The sequence below is a fragment of the Fistularia commersonii genome, chromosome 22 (assembly GCF_037954325.1).
Source record: "Fistularia commersonii isolate RoL2024-O1a breed Wild chromosome 22, RoL_Fcom_v1.0, whole genome shotgun sequence".
Taxonomy (NCBI): domain Eukaryota; kingdom Metazoa; phylum Chordata; class Actinopteri; order Syngnathiformes; family Fistulariidae; genus Fistularia; species Fistularia commersonii.
The window spans coordinates 391513-402475 of NC_141305.1; the positions used below are offsets into that span (position 1 = coordinate 391513).

The following is a 10963-nucleotide window of genomic DNA, read 5'->3' on the forward strand; positions in this document are numbered from 1 at the left end:
TATAACAGACGCCGGTGGGCGGGGCCACGCCTCCGCCAGCCAATGGGGACGCGGGACGCGTTTTATTGGCGCGGGCTTCGGTCAATGCGCGTCTGGGAGAGACCCGAGCCCCGCGGCGCGGACGCACTCCTCCGGCGCTCCGCTGGATTTTTTCGCGGGGATGTCCCGGGCGGGCGGGGAGGCGGAAGCGCTGCCGCCGGCCCGCGGGCTCCGCCCGGCTCGGACGTCCCGGTGAGCACACGCATGGCCGGAGAGGAGGTCACGTGAACTGGAGCGTCGCGCGCAACGGTTCACTGACAGGCGGCGCGGCCAATCCGCGCCAGGCGCGCGCCCGCCGCGGGAGAAGCGCCGCAGTCCGCGCGCGCTCCCGCGGCCGGGAACTGGGAGGGGGGGGGGCGGTCACGCGGGCAGGGCGCGGTCCGCAGAACCCGCAGAACCCGCAGAACCCGAGGGGCGGGAAGGACCTCACCGGCCTTCGGGGAGTCACGTGAAACCAATGCGGGGGACGCGGTGCTCCAAGGTTCTCCAAGGTTCTTCAAGGTTCTCCAAGGATCACCAAGCTTCTCTAAGGTTCTCCAAGGTTCTCCAAGCTTCTCTAAGGTTCTCCAAGCTTCTCTAAGGTTCTCCAAGCTTCTCTAAGGTTCTGCTGCATCCGCTCTGAACCTGACATGATCAGTTTTCTCTCCATGCCCTCCTGGTGGTGGAGCTGGAGGAGTGCTTCTCAGACTGAGAACCCTGGTGATGGACAGCAGCAGATGAGATGAAGGCCCCCCCCCGGATGAGGTTCAGGTCCTCCTGGACTCTTCGGGCGCTGCCTGAATCAACAACGTGCAGGCGGCGCCTGGCGAGGAACTCAACTGGAGGTCAAGTGTCTCAGATGTGGGAGGAGCTGGAACCTTCTAGCTGGAGCCTCATCTGCACGAAGCCCTGGAGGGGCGCTGGGCTCCACACTTTGTGGCAGAGCCCGGCCTCGCTGGAGGTCCTGGGTGATGTTCCGGACGCAGCGTCACAGTTGTGCTGGAAGCCCGGCGGGGAAAGATCTGAAGCTGCAGGGTCTTCTCTTGTTGAACGGTCCGTCACCACCTGCACATTATTGGGTCACCTGGAACCAGAAGGCCTCGGGTCAGAGGGCAATGATGGGATCTTCAGCGGGGACTTCCCCGATTGGCCGGCCGAAACTCCGGGGCCTCGCCCTGGAGATAGGCTGAGATGCCCGGAGCTCCAGGGAAGCTCTCCGGCATCTTCTGGGGGGCCTCCTGGTCCACGGTCCCTCTGACCTGGGATGGACCTGGGCTCTCCAGGAGCTCCAGGCTCGGTGATGACAACCTGCTGCTTGTCAAGCAACAGGAGACGCTGCCTCAGCGTGCTTTCACTCCCTCAAACCAAGAAGTACGTGAAATCTGGTGTTCAACAGAGACCTCAGATGTTTTACACACACACACACACACACACACACACACACACACACAGAGTACTGTTAAATGCTTAGTGCAGTTCCGCATGCCACCACTAGGGGGCTCCAGAGAACCGGTGTATTGTTCAGGCTGGGGGGGGGGCCTCCCTGAGCAGCTCCAGGACTGACCTTTGACCCCAGAGCATCCAGGGGAAGCTTGCTAGAATCACACACTCCAGTGGGAGGAGCTCCTCCGTCTTGAGATGTTTTTGGGTGGCTGCAGCGGCAGAGCTGGTCCAGGAGCTCCTCCGGTAAAGAACCACAGGCCCGGCTGTCTTTCCAGTGTGTTTATTAAATTACAAAGGTTATCATGTTCTCCGCTGTCCTGACGGGGGGCTCAGCCCCGCCCTCCCGCCGGACAGACGGACACCCCGACTCGAAGAGGCCCAGGAGCAGGACGTGGAGCAGGCGCCGGTCCGGGGGTTCAGATTCAGAAGCACCTCCGGGCGGACGGACCGCACCGGGGGGGCCGCCGATTGGCCGGAGGTCCGAGGGGGCGGGGCCTGGTGTCAGACCCCGGATCTGATCCCACGCCCGGACCTCCGACCGCCCCGAAGGTACCCCTCCATCGGTCTACAACACTGGAGGTTCTCCTCAGATCAACCGTGTGAAGGAAAAACAACAGGAGTCAAACCTGAGAGAAGCAGATGCTCTCCCTCTGAGGAGACCTGAGAACATCTCACCAGACATCAGGACCACAAATCACAATGACATCATCTTTTGTTCCCGCTCCAACCTCCTGGACCTCCATCACCACCATTGGAAAAAAAAAAATGCTTCCTCTCAGGTCTCTTCTTCTCAACAATGAAAGAGTTACTGTCTCTCAGGTTCTACCAGAACGTCCTGCCGCCCAGCTCTGGAGCAGGAGGACCTCCTCGGACCCAACGCCCTCACAGGTTTCACCTTCTCATTTCTGAGGTCACATTCTGTCAAAAGTTCAGACCGAGATTAAAATAAAATCAGTTCCTCCTCCTGCGGTCTTAAAGCTCCTCTTCAAAGGTTTGACTGTTCCACTGTTTGACGTCTTTAACAAAACCAAACTGAAGAGCTTTGCAGGAGATGCAGCGATGGAGGTAATGGAGGAGACCAGGGGCTCAGAATAAAAAAACATGAAGTTCATGTCACATCACGGAGTTCTCAGGCTCCTTCAGGATGCAGGTGGCCGCCGTGTTTTAACCGCAGCGCCGCCACACCGTGCAGTCTGCTTCACACACACACGCCGTGTGTGTATGTGAGTGCGTGTGTGATTGTGCATGAATGTGTGTATGTATCTGTGTGTGTGTATCTGTGTGTGTGTGTGTGTGTGTGTGTGTGTGTGTGTGTGTGTGCGCTCAGTTGTTTTCAAACAGAGAGAGCAGGTCGTCGTTGTTGTTGCTCGGGAGGTCAGGAGGTCCGAGGTACGACAGCAGCTCGTCCGGGTTGGTCAGCTCCGGGAGCAGCTGCAGGAGACACAGGAGACCACCTTACACCCGGCCCGGTGTATGTGTGTGTGTGTGTGTGTGTGTGTGTTTATTTTGAAAGCATCAAGGAGATGAACAGGAGGTTCCTGTCTGCGCGGCGTCCGATCGCTCGGGTGTCCACTCACATCAAGAGAAGGTTCCGGAACGTCGGACGTCCCGCCGAGCCCGAAGGAGCCGTCGCCGTGGAGACGGGGGTTCTGGTTGCCACGCTGCATCATCTGGTTGCCGCCCCCGAGCTGGGGGTTGCCGTGGAGACCCTGGGATTGCTGGGACAGAGGAGCTCCGTGGGAGGAGGAGTCCAGACGGCCTGGGACTGAGAGCTGAGGGGGGGAGGATGGAGAGAGAGATGAAGGATGGAAGGATGGAGGGATGGAAGGAGGGAAGGAAGGAAGGAAGGATGGAGGGATGGAAGGAAGGAAGGAAGGATGGAGGGATGGAAGGAGGGAAGGAAGGAAGGAAGGATGGAGGGATGGAAGGAGGGAAGGAAGGAAGGAAGGATGGAGGGATGGAAGGAGGGAAGGAAGGAAGGAAGGATGGAGGGATGAAGGATGAACGGAAGGAAGGATGGAGGGAAGGATGGAAGGATGGAGGATGTGGTGAAGGAGTCCGGTCAGTTCAGGGTGCAGATGACGTCCAGGTGTTGCTGGATGTGGACGTACCTGCCCAGCCAGCGGGTGAGGGGGGGGCTTGTCGGGGGTGAGGAGGGCAGCTGGAAGCTCCGACTGGTAGGAGAGTGGGGGGGGGGCCGGGGGAGGAGAAGTCCCCCCCCGCCCCCCCCGGGGTCCCGGGGCCCGGCCCAAAATCACCGAAGGAGGCCGGCTGACCGGGGTAGGACGGAGCTGTGGAGACACGGACACGGAACTGAGGACCACCTGGACCACCGGGTCACCCAGGACCTGCTGAAAACCCCCCAAACCTGCTGAGAACCCCCCAAACCCCCAGACCGGCTGAGGACCCCCCAAACCCCCAGGACCTGCTGAAAACCCCCAAAACCTGCTGAGAACCCCCATCACCTGCCGAGGACCCCCCAAACCCAGCCCTGTACCTGGTCCAGAGTAGTCTGGCGTGTTGCTGCTGTTGCTGCCCCCTGCAGGCAGGGAGGGGTACTGCATGGGGGAGGAGGCTGCGGCGGAGGACGGGGAGGGGGCGGGGCCTAAGGAGGGGGCGGGGCCAAGGGAGGCGATCATCTTCATGACGCTGGGCAGCACCATGTTAGTGGGGCTGAGGGTCCGGCAGCGCTTGAGGACGGGGCCGTCGGGCTCCTCCTTCACGTGGAGGTCGGGTTTGACGGGGACGGGCTTCCAGCTGCACACCGGGTCGATGGTGATCTCCTCGTACTCGGAGCTGCGCACAGGACACGCCCGCCGTCACACAGGCCCCGCCCACTCACACACACACACCCTCGAACCGGCGTGCTTACTTCTGAACATAGATGAGGATCCCGAGCATGTACTGGTCCACCTCCAACCCCTCCAGCAGAGCCGTCTTACTGCTCACACACACACACACACACACACACACACACACACACACACACAGAACACAAAAACACAGCTCAGGCTCCGTCTGTTGGTGTTGATGTTTCAGGAGGTCAAAGGTCATGATGCTGTTCTGACCAGCAGCACAGGGTTTTGTTTCTGTCTGTGTCATCCATGTGTGTGTGTTCGTTTCTGAACCGTGTAATCTGAGGGTGTGTGTGCCTTCATGTGTGTGTTGGGCACATAAACTGTATGTGTGTGTGTGTGTGTGTGTGTGTGTGTGTGTGAGGCCTACTTGCACACAGGACACCTCCAGGTCCCCCTCTCACAGTTGAGCTGCAGGTACGACTCCAGGTCGAAACACTGCGGACAGAGAGCACTTCCTGGTCACATGACCGACAAACAGGAAGCGGCGCGGCAGAGCCGGCCCGTGATTGGCCGCTCACCTGGATGTGTCTGCAGTCGTGGCCCCTGGCGGGCAGCTGGATGCGCCGGAAGGTGATGGGACACTTGAGGGAGACCTTGATGCCGGTCTGCTCCACGCCGTCCTCCCCGTTCATCCCGGGGGTCCCGGGGATTGAACCACTGCTGAAGTTCCTCTTTACTGCAGGGGGGGGGGGGGGGGGGGGGGGGGGGGGGTGTGAGGCGGACCGTGTCACCTTGCGAGTGTATGTGTGTGTGTGTGTGTGTGTGTGTGTGTGTGTGTGTCGTACTCTTGGTGACGCAGTGCTCGGCAGGAAGCAGCCTCTTCTTCATCAGACCCTGGAGCACCGAGCGCACCGACGGCCGGTGGACCAGCTGTAGCACAAACAGGTGCGACTGCAGACACACACACACACATGCAGAGGTCACACGGGATCACGGCAGAGTCCTGCATATGTGTGTGTGTGTGTGTGTGTCCTCACGCAGCAGCAGGCCGTCACAGTGATCTGGATGGTGTTCCTCCCAGGCTGGCACACCTGCTTCAGGTACAGAGGCTTGTGGGAGGTTTTGTTGTCGCCTCGCTCGATGGTGAGCGGCGTGGCGTTCACGCTCACCTGGGGGGCAGAAGGTCACAGAACCACGTCACCTAAGAATCACCTCCTGACTGACTGCTGACGCTGGAGGTCTGACCTGCACCGAGGCCGGCCAGTTGGTGTTCATCTGCCGATCTTCATGGTGGTAACATTTAAACTGGAGCTCCAGGTCCGGCCTGACACACACACACACACACACACACACACACACACACAGTGAAGCAGGGGGACAGCGTTCTGCCTCTGTGTGTGTGTGTGTGTGTGTGTGTGTACCTCATGATGAGTGTCTTGTAGACAGACTCCCTGAGCTGGAAGACGTGGTTGCTGACGGCCAGGTTGTGCTCCAGCCTGAAGGGCTCCAGCACCACGCCGTCTCGCACCGGGAAGGTCAGGCGGAGGTCGTCGCTGGGGTTTCCTGCCAAACAGGAAGTGGAGAACATCCGTGAGCATCCTCTCTCTCTCACACACACACACACACACACACACACACACACACACACACACACGGAGGCAGGCAGGCTACCTGTGGGAGGGGGCGGGGCCAGGGCGGCCATGTTGGGTTTGATGTCGGGCAGGAACGACGAGGGTGTCGGCTTGACGTCGCCGTTGCCGGGCGACATGTAGGGCGGCGCCATGGAGCTGCCCGGCGTGATGGGCGGGGTCGGGTTCCCGGGAACCGGAGAGCTGGGGTATCCTGGCAACCCCCGCCCCGGCTGACACACAGGTGGGGGGGGTCATTGTGGTTGTACACAGGAATACATAGTATTTCACGCTAACACACACAGTAGTATCCAGTATTACGCAGCCGAACACAGTAGTATGCAGTAGAACACAGAGGTACACAATAGTACACAGTAGTACACAGTCTCACCCCTGAAGGCTGGTTGAAGGAGTTGTACACGCCGCTGGCGCCCCCTGCTGTCAAGGGGTTCATGCCTCCTCCCTGACCGTTAAACTGGTCCTGTTGGACACACACAGCCAAACAGTTACACACACACACACACACACACACACACACACACACACACACACACACAGAGGGCGGGCGTGGTGACCCTTCACCTTGTAGTACTGGGGGTTGGGGGGTCCAGACGGCGAGTACTGTGGGAGGGGCATCTTGTGGCTCTGGTAGGAGGGGGAGGAGCCTGTGCGCTGGGGGGCGGGGCCTGGACCACCTGGACCTGCAGGTGACGACAGGCTTTGACCTCTGACCTCCACCAGAAGAAGCTGATGACCAGCAGAGTGTGTGTGTGTGTGTGTGTCTCACCGGGGTGGTACTGCATATTGGGTCCAGGGTACGGCCCGGGCCCAGGGTGGCCCCCTCCCCCGGAGCCGGCGGGCCCCCCGGGCCCGGCGTAGGCCTGGGACATCCCGGAGAAGGACTGTGGAGACCAGAACCAGATCAGACCAGAACCCTGATCACTTATGGATCCCGTGGTATCGACTTCCCGACTCACCTCTGAGCTGTAGGGCCGCTTCAGACCCTGGGGGGGCCTCAGGTGGCCCTGCTGGGGCCCGGGGCCGTAGGCCGGGTGCTGGGGGACCCTCTGCGGGCCCCCCCCGGGGCCATACATGGGGCTCATGGAGGCGGGGCCCCTGGCGGCTCCGGGGACCATCCCTCCTGGAGTCATGCTGGGGGGGCCACGGGGGCCCGAGTGGGCCAGGAACTGGTTGTTGTAGGCGGGACCTCCCATCTGACACACACACACACACACACACACACACACACACACACACACACACACACACACACACACACACACACACAAGCAGGATGTCAGACTGCAAATCACACACATGAACGGTAGCAAACACACCTGGATCCCGGGAGCCCACCTGCCCATAGTTCATCTCCTGGTTCTGCTTCTCCTGGATGGCAGCCACGGTTGCCGTGGCGGTGGCGGTCGCCGTGGCGGCGGCGGCTGCCACAGCGGCGGCGGCAGCCTGGGTGAAGTCAGCTGACCCTCTGGAACCACTAGGGTTGGAGGGGTAGCTGCATGGTCACATGATGCACGCAGGTCAGTTTAACACTCACTGTGTTTAGGATTATATACTCTGACTGACACACACACACACACACACACACACACACACACACACACACACACACACACACACACACCTCCCAGAGTACCCCCCTGGGCCTCCAGCGTAGCCCCCGCTGCTCCGCCCGTACATGCCCTGGTTCAGGTAGCCCTTGTTGGGTTCTCCGTAGCCCTGCTGGTTTATGTATCCTCCGGGCCCGGCGGCCATTCCGGGCCCCCCGGGGCCCTGCATCATGGGCCCCCCGCCCGGGGCGGCCCCCGGTCCCATCACCCCTCCACCCAGACCCTGAGGGACACAAACACCACGGGGATCAGGTTATCCACGGACGGCTGATGACAGAGGGGGCGGGGCGAAGATGATGATGTCATACCTGGCTGGCCGAGGGATTGGTCACCCCCCAGACGGTGGTCACCACCGACAGCGACCCCGTGGGCTGATTGGTGGGCTGCTGCCAGCTGGAGGGGTCATAGGGGAACGAACCCTCGCTGCAAGAGTATTACAACATTCTGTTTCACTGGCTTCATCTCGCTCACGGTCTCTGTGTGTGTGTGTGTGTGTGTGTGTGAGTGTGTACCTGTGGGGGTTGTTGGCCAGTCCGGCCTTCATCTGATTCAGAGGGTTCATGGTGGGCGGGGCTTGCTGGTGTCCAATCAGATGAGACAGACTCCTGCAGATACAAAGACGTCAGTAAACGTTTGACTTTCCAGGGTGTGTGTGTGTTTGTGTGTGTGTGTGTGTGTGTGAGGGGTCATCAGCTGATAGATCAGGATTTTGTATGATCAATAATACATGCGCATATACACACACACACTTCTTCCCTGGTTCAGGCCTCTGACCTGCAGCAGCTGGTCTGTAAGGAAGCCCCCCTCGGCCCACCTGTCACTCATCCAGGTGACACACACACACACACACACACACACACTCGAGTGTGATGTTCAGTCACAATCTTCCCATGATGATGTCACCAGCCCAACACTGCGCCGCTGTCACGGTAACAGGCCGCCATGACACCCTCAGTAAAGGCATCCGGCCTACGTTCAGCCCAGTAACTCTCTGACCGATTGGTGGTTTGGTTCCTCCCTCCTGCAGCTTCGGGCCGGATCAGAGTTCTGACCCCGACCATCAGAAGTCCAGGATCTGATGCCCCCAAAAGGACGTGCGTCAGTGACCCCCCCCCCGTGAACCCTCAGGCTACAGTCACATGACAGGCAGCATCGCCCAATCGACACGCTGCATCACATGCTGTCACACACACACACGGTGTGGGTCAGCTGACCCAGTCAGCCCCGGGCCCTGTGTGACCCAGACATCAGACATGCTGGTTTCATCACCGTGGTAACCTGATTAGCATCAGTGGCAGATCAGCAGATCCAGTGGCGTCCTACTTTGATGTCGCCTAGGAAACGTCCCCGGACCCTCGTCGACAAAGACATGGCGCCGAGCCCGGGAGTCCGGATTGGAACCGGCGGCCCGGTGAGTCACCGAGCGACCGTGGGTTAGCTCTCCTCTGTGACTCAAACTGACTGTTCCACACCGCCTCCATGTCACCATGGTGACCGCCAGCCCTCCGCAGGCCGCTCGCCCTCAGGAGCGCCATCGACCGGAGGTTTTCCGAGACAGTCGACGACCCGTCGGCCAGGCGGGACCACAAACATGACCTTTGACCCCAAATCACCCGAGCGCCCTCCGGCGGGGACGGGTAGTGGACGCCAGAGGTCAAAGGTCGCTTCGGGGTCGGGGCCGCCGAGTCCTCAAAGGCGGCCGTTTGTTTGTAACGGTGGTGAAAACGCACAGGTGTCACGGCCGGTTCCGACTCCCGCCTCTCCGACATCTGAGCCTCATATCACTTCCTGTCCCTGAGTGTGGTCACTTCCTGCGGCCGCCCGGCGTTCGGGGTCGGGTTCGGGTCCGGTGAGCCGCCGTTGACCCGCTCACGCCTCCTGCAGGGTTTGCTTTTGTTTTGGAAGGATCTGAGCAGCACGCCAGACATTCTGGGACCTGCGTTCACCACATTGATCGAACCGTCAAACCCATCAGACAAATAATCACGGCGCTCACAAGAACCTGAGCTCACCTGAGCGGACCGGGTCACAGGTCACCTGCTCGGTCCACCTACCGTCCCAGGAGACGTCCTGCTGATCAACTATCGGTGATCGATCTGCTGTGATACCGCGCATCACACACGTGGTCGGCCGCTCGTCGCACCTCTGGTACTTCCGGGTTCTCCTCGGACCCGGGCCGACCGCTTTCCGGTCAATCTCCGGCTCCGGACCGGAACCGAACCCGAGTCCGGGCTTCATGCCGCCGGCCTCGGGGGGAGGCGGCGCGGACACCGCCGCAGCCCTCAGTGCCTCCGTCGAACGAGGACCAGTACAAAGAGAGGGAGACCGGCCGGTCCGGTTCTCCGGCTCGGCCCGGTCCGGTCCGACCGGAGCCTCCGCGGTGACAAAATGACCGAGAAGACATTTTGATTCTCCGGTGCGGTGGCCACGGGCAGGCTAATGCTAACAGCTAGGCGTTTTATCGGCGTTTCGAGAAGCGACGGGAGACCCGGACCCGGTTCGGACCGATCGACCGGACCCGACGTCTGACGCGGGCGCACGCAGCGTCCCGGTCCCGGCGCAGGGCGCCCCCCCCCCCCCCGCTCCGGGCTGGTACCTGCTAGCATGTTAGCCTCGCTAGCCCAGCCGGTATGTGACAATGGAATCCTGCCATGCTAACTGTTAGCACGCTAACAGTTAGCATGGCAGCCCCCCCGGCACGTTCAGCCCATTTCAGCCCGGCTCAGCCGGTTCGGCCCCGGTTCCACCGGCTCCCCTCTCCCTTCAATAACACGCACGACCGGTACCGACACGAGCCGACGCCGAGGAACCGAATCCGTCTTACCTTCTCTACTTCCCCGGTGTGCGAGTCCTGCTCCTCGGCTCCGCGCTGTGAGCTCCACCGGGCCTCCGGGGCATCCAGAGCCCGGAGCCGGGGGGAGGCGGCACGGCGGGCGGGACCACCTGCGAGAGCGGATCCCGAACCGCCGCCGAGGCCCCCGAACAATCCCGCGACACGCTCGCTCGGCAGCCGAGAGCTTCAGCTCCGGGCTCCGGGCTCCGGGCAGCCCGTCGCCGGCCTCTGCGTCTCGCTACCCGGCTTCAGCGGGCGCCGTCGTCCCCCGCCGCCCCGCGGACCGGAGCCGAACCGCCGACAGAACCGGGGGAGGGGGAGCAGCTACCGGGCGCAGCGTGACCTCCGAGCCGCCGAGCCGGGTTTCCTCCGCATCGCCGCCGCTGGTGAGACCGGCAGCTGGAGCAGCTCTGACGGCCGGGACTGGAACTGCACGCACAGCGGCGACAGGAGCGGACGGAGGGCCGCCGAGGGCCGCGGGCGGCCGCGGGGGGCCGCGGGGTGCACCGGCTCCGATCCAGTCATCAGTTATCAGAAAACCAGGGAGAAATTAAACATTATCTGATATTAATCATCGACACATTCCTAACAAACTAAAGCTTATAACACGTTCAT

General features: G+C 61.3%; 1 protein-coding gene across 1 annotated transcript; it reads right to left on the reverse strand.

Moving 5' to 3' along the window:
- Positions 1-1725: 1725 nt before the first annotated feature.
- Positions 1726-10495, reverse strand: LOC147221178 (zinc finger MIZ domain-containing protein 2-like). Its single transcript, XM_086169353.1, is given in 22 exon segments — positions 1726-2892; positions 3039-3233; positions 3573-3656; positions 3658-3752; positions 3959-4257; positions 4334-4402; positions 4687-4754; positions 4838-4995; positions 5105-5210; positions 5297-5428; positions 5505-5583; positions 5681-5822; positions 5931-6120; positions 6279-6368; positions 6470-6588; positions 6675-6789; positions 6865-7101; positions 7244-7400; positions 7530-7738; positions 7824-7938; positions 8028-8120; positions 10340-10495. Coding segments are annotated over 21 exon segments (2817 nt in total). The 5' UTR covers positions 8078-8120; positions 10340-10495; the 3' UTR covers positions 1726-2784.
- Between the last annotated feature and the right edge of the window lie 468 nt (positions 10496-10963).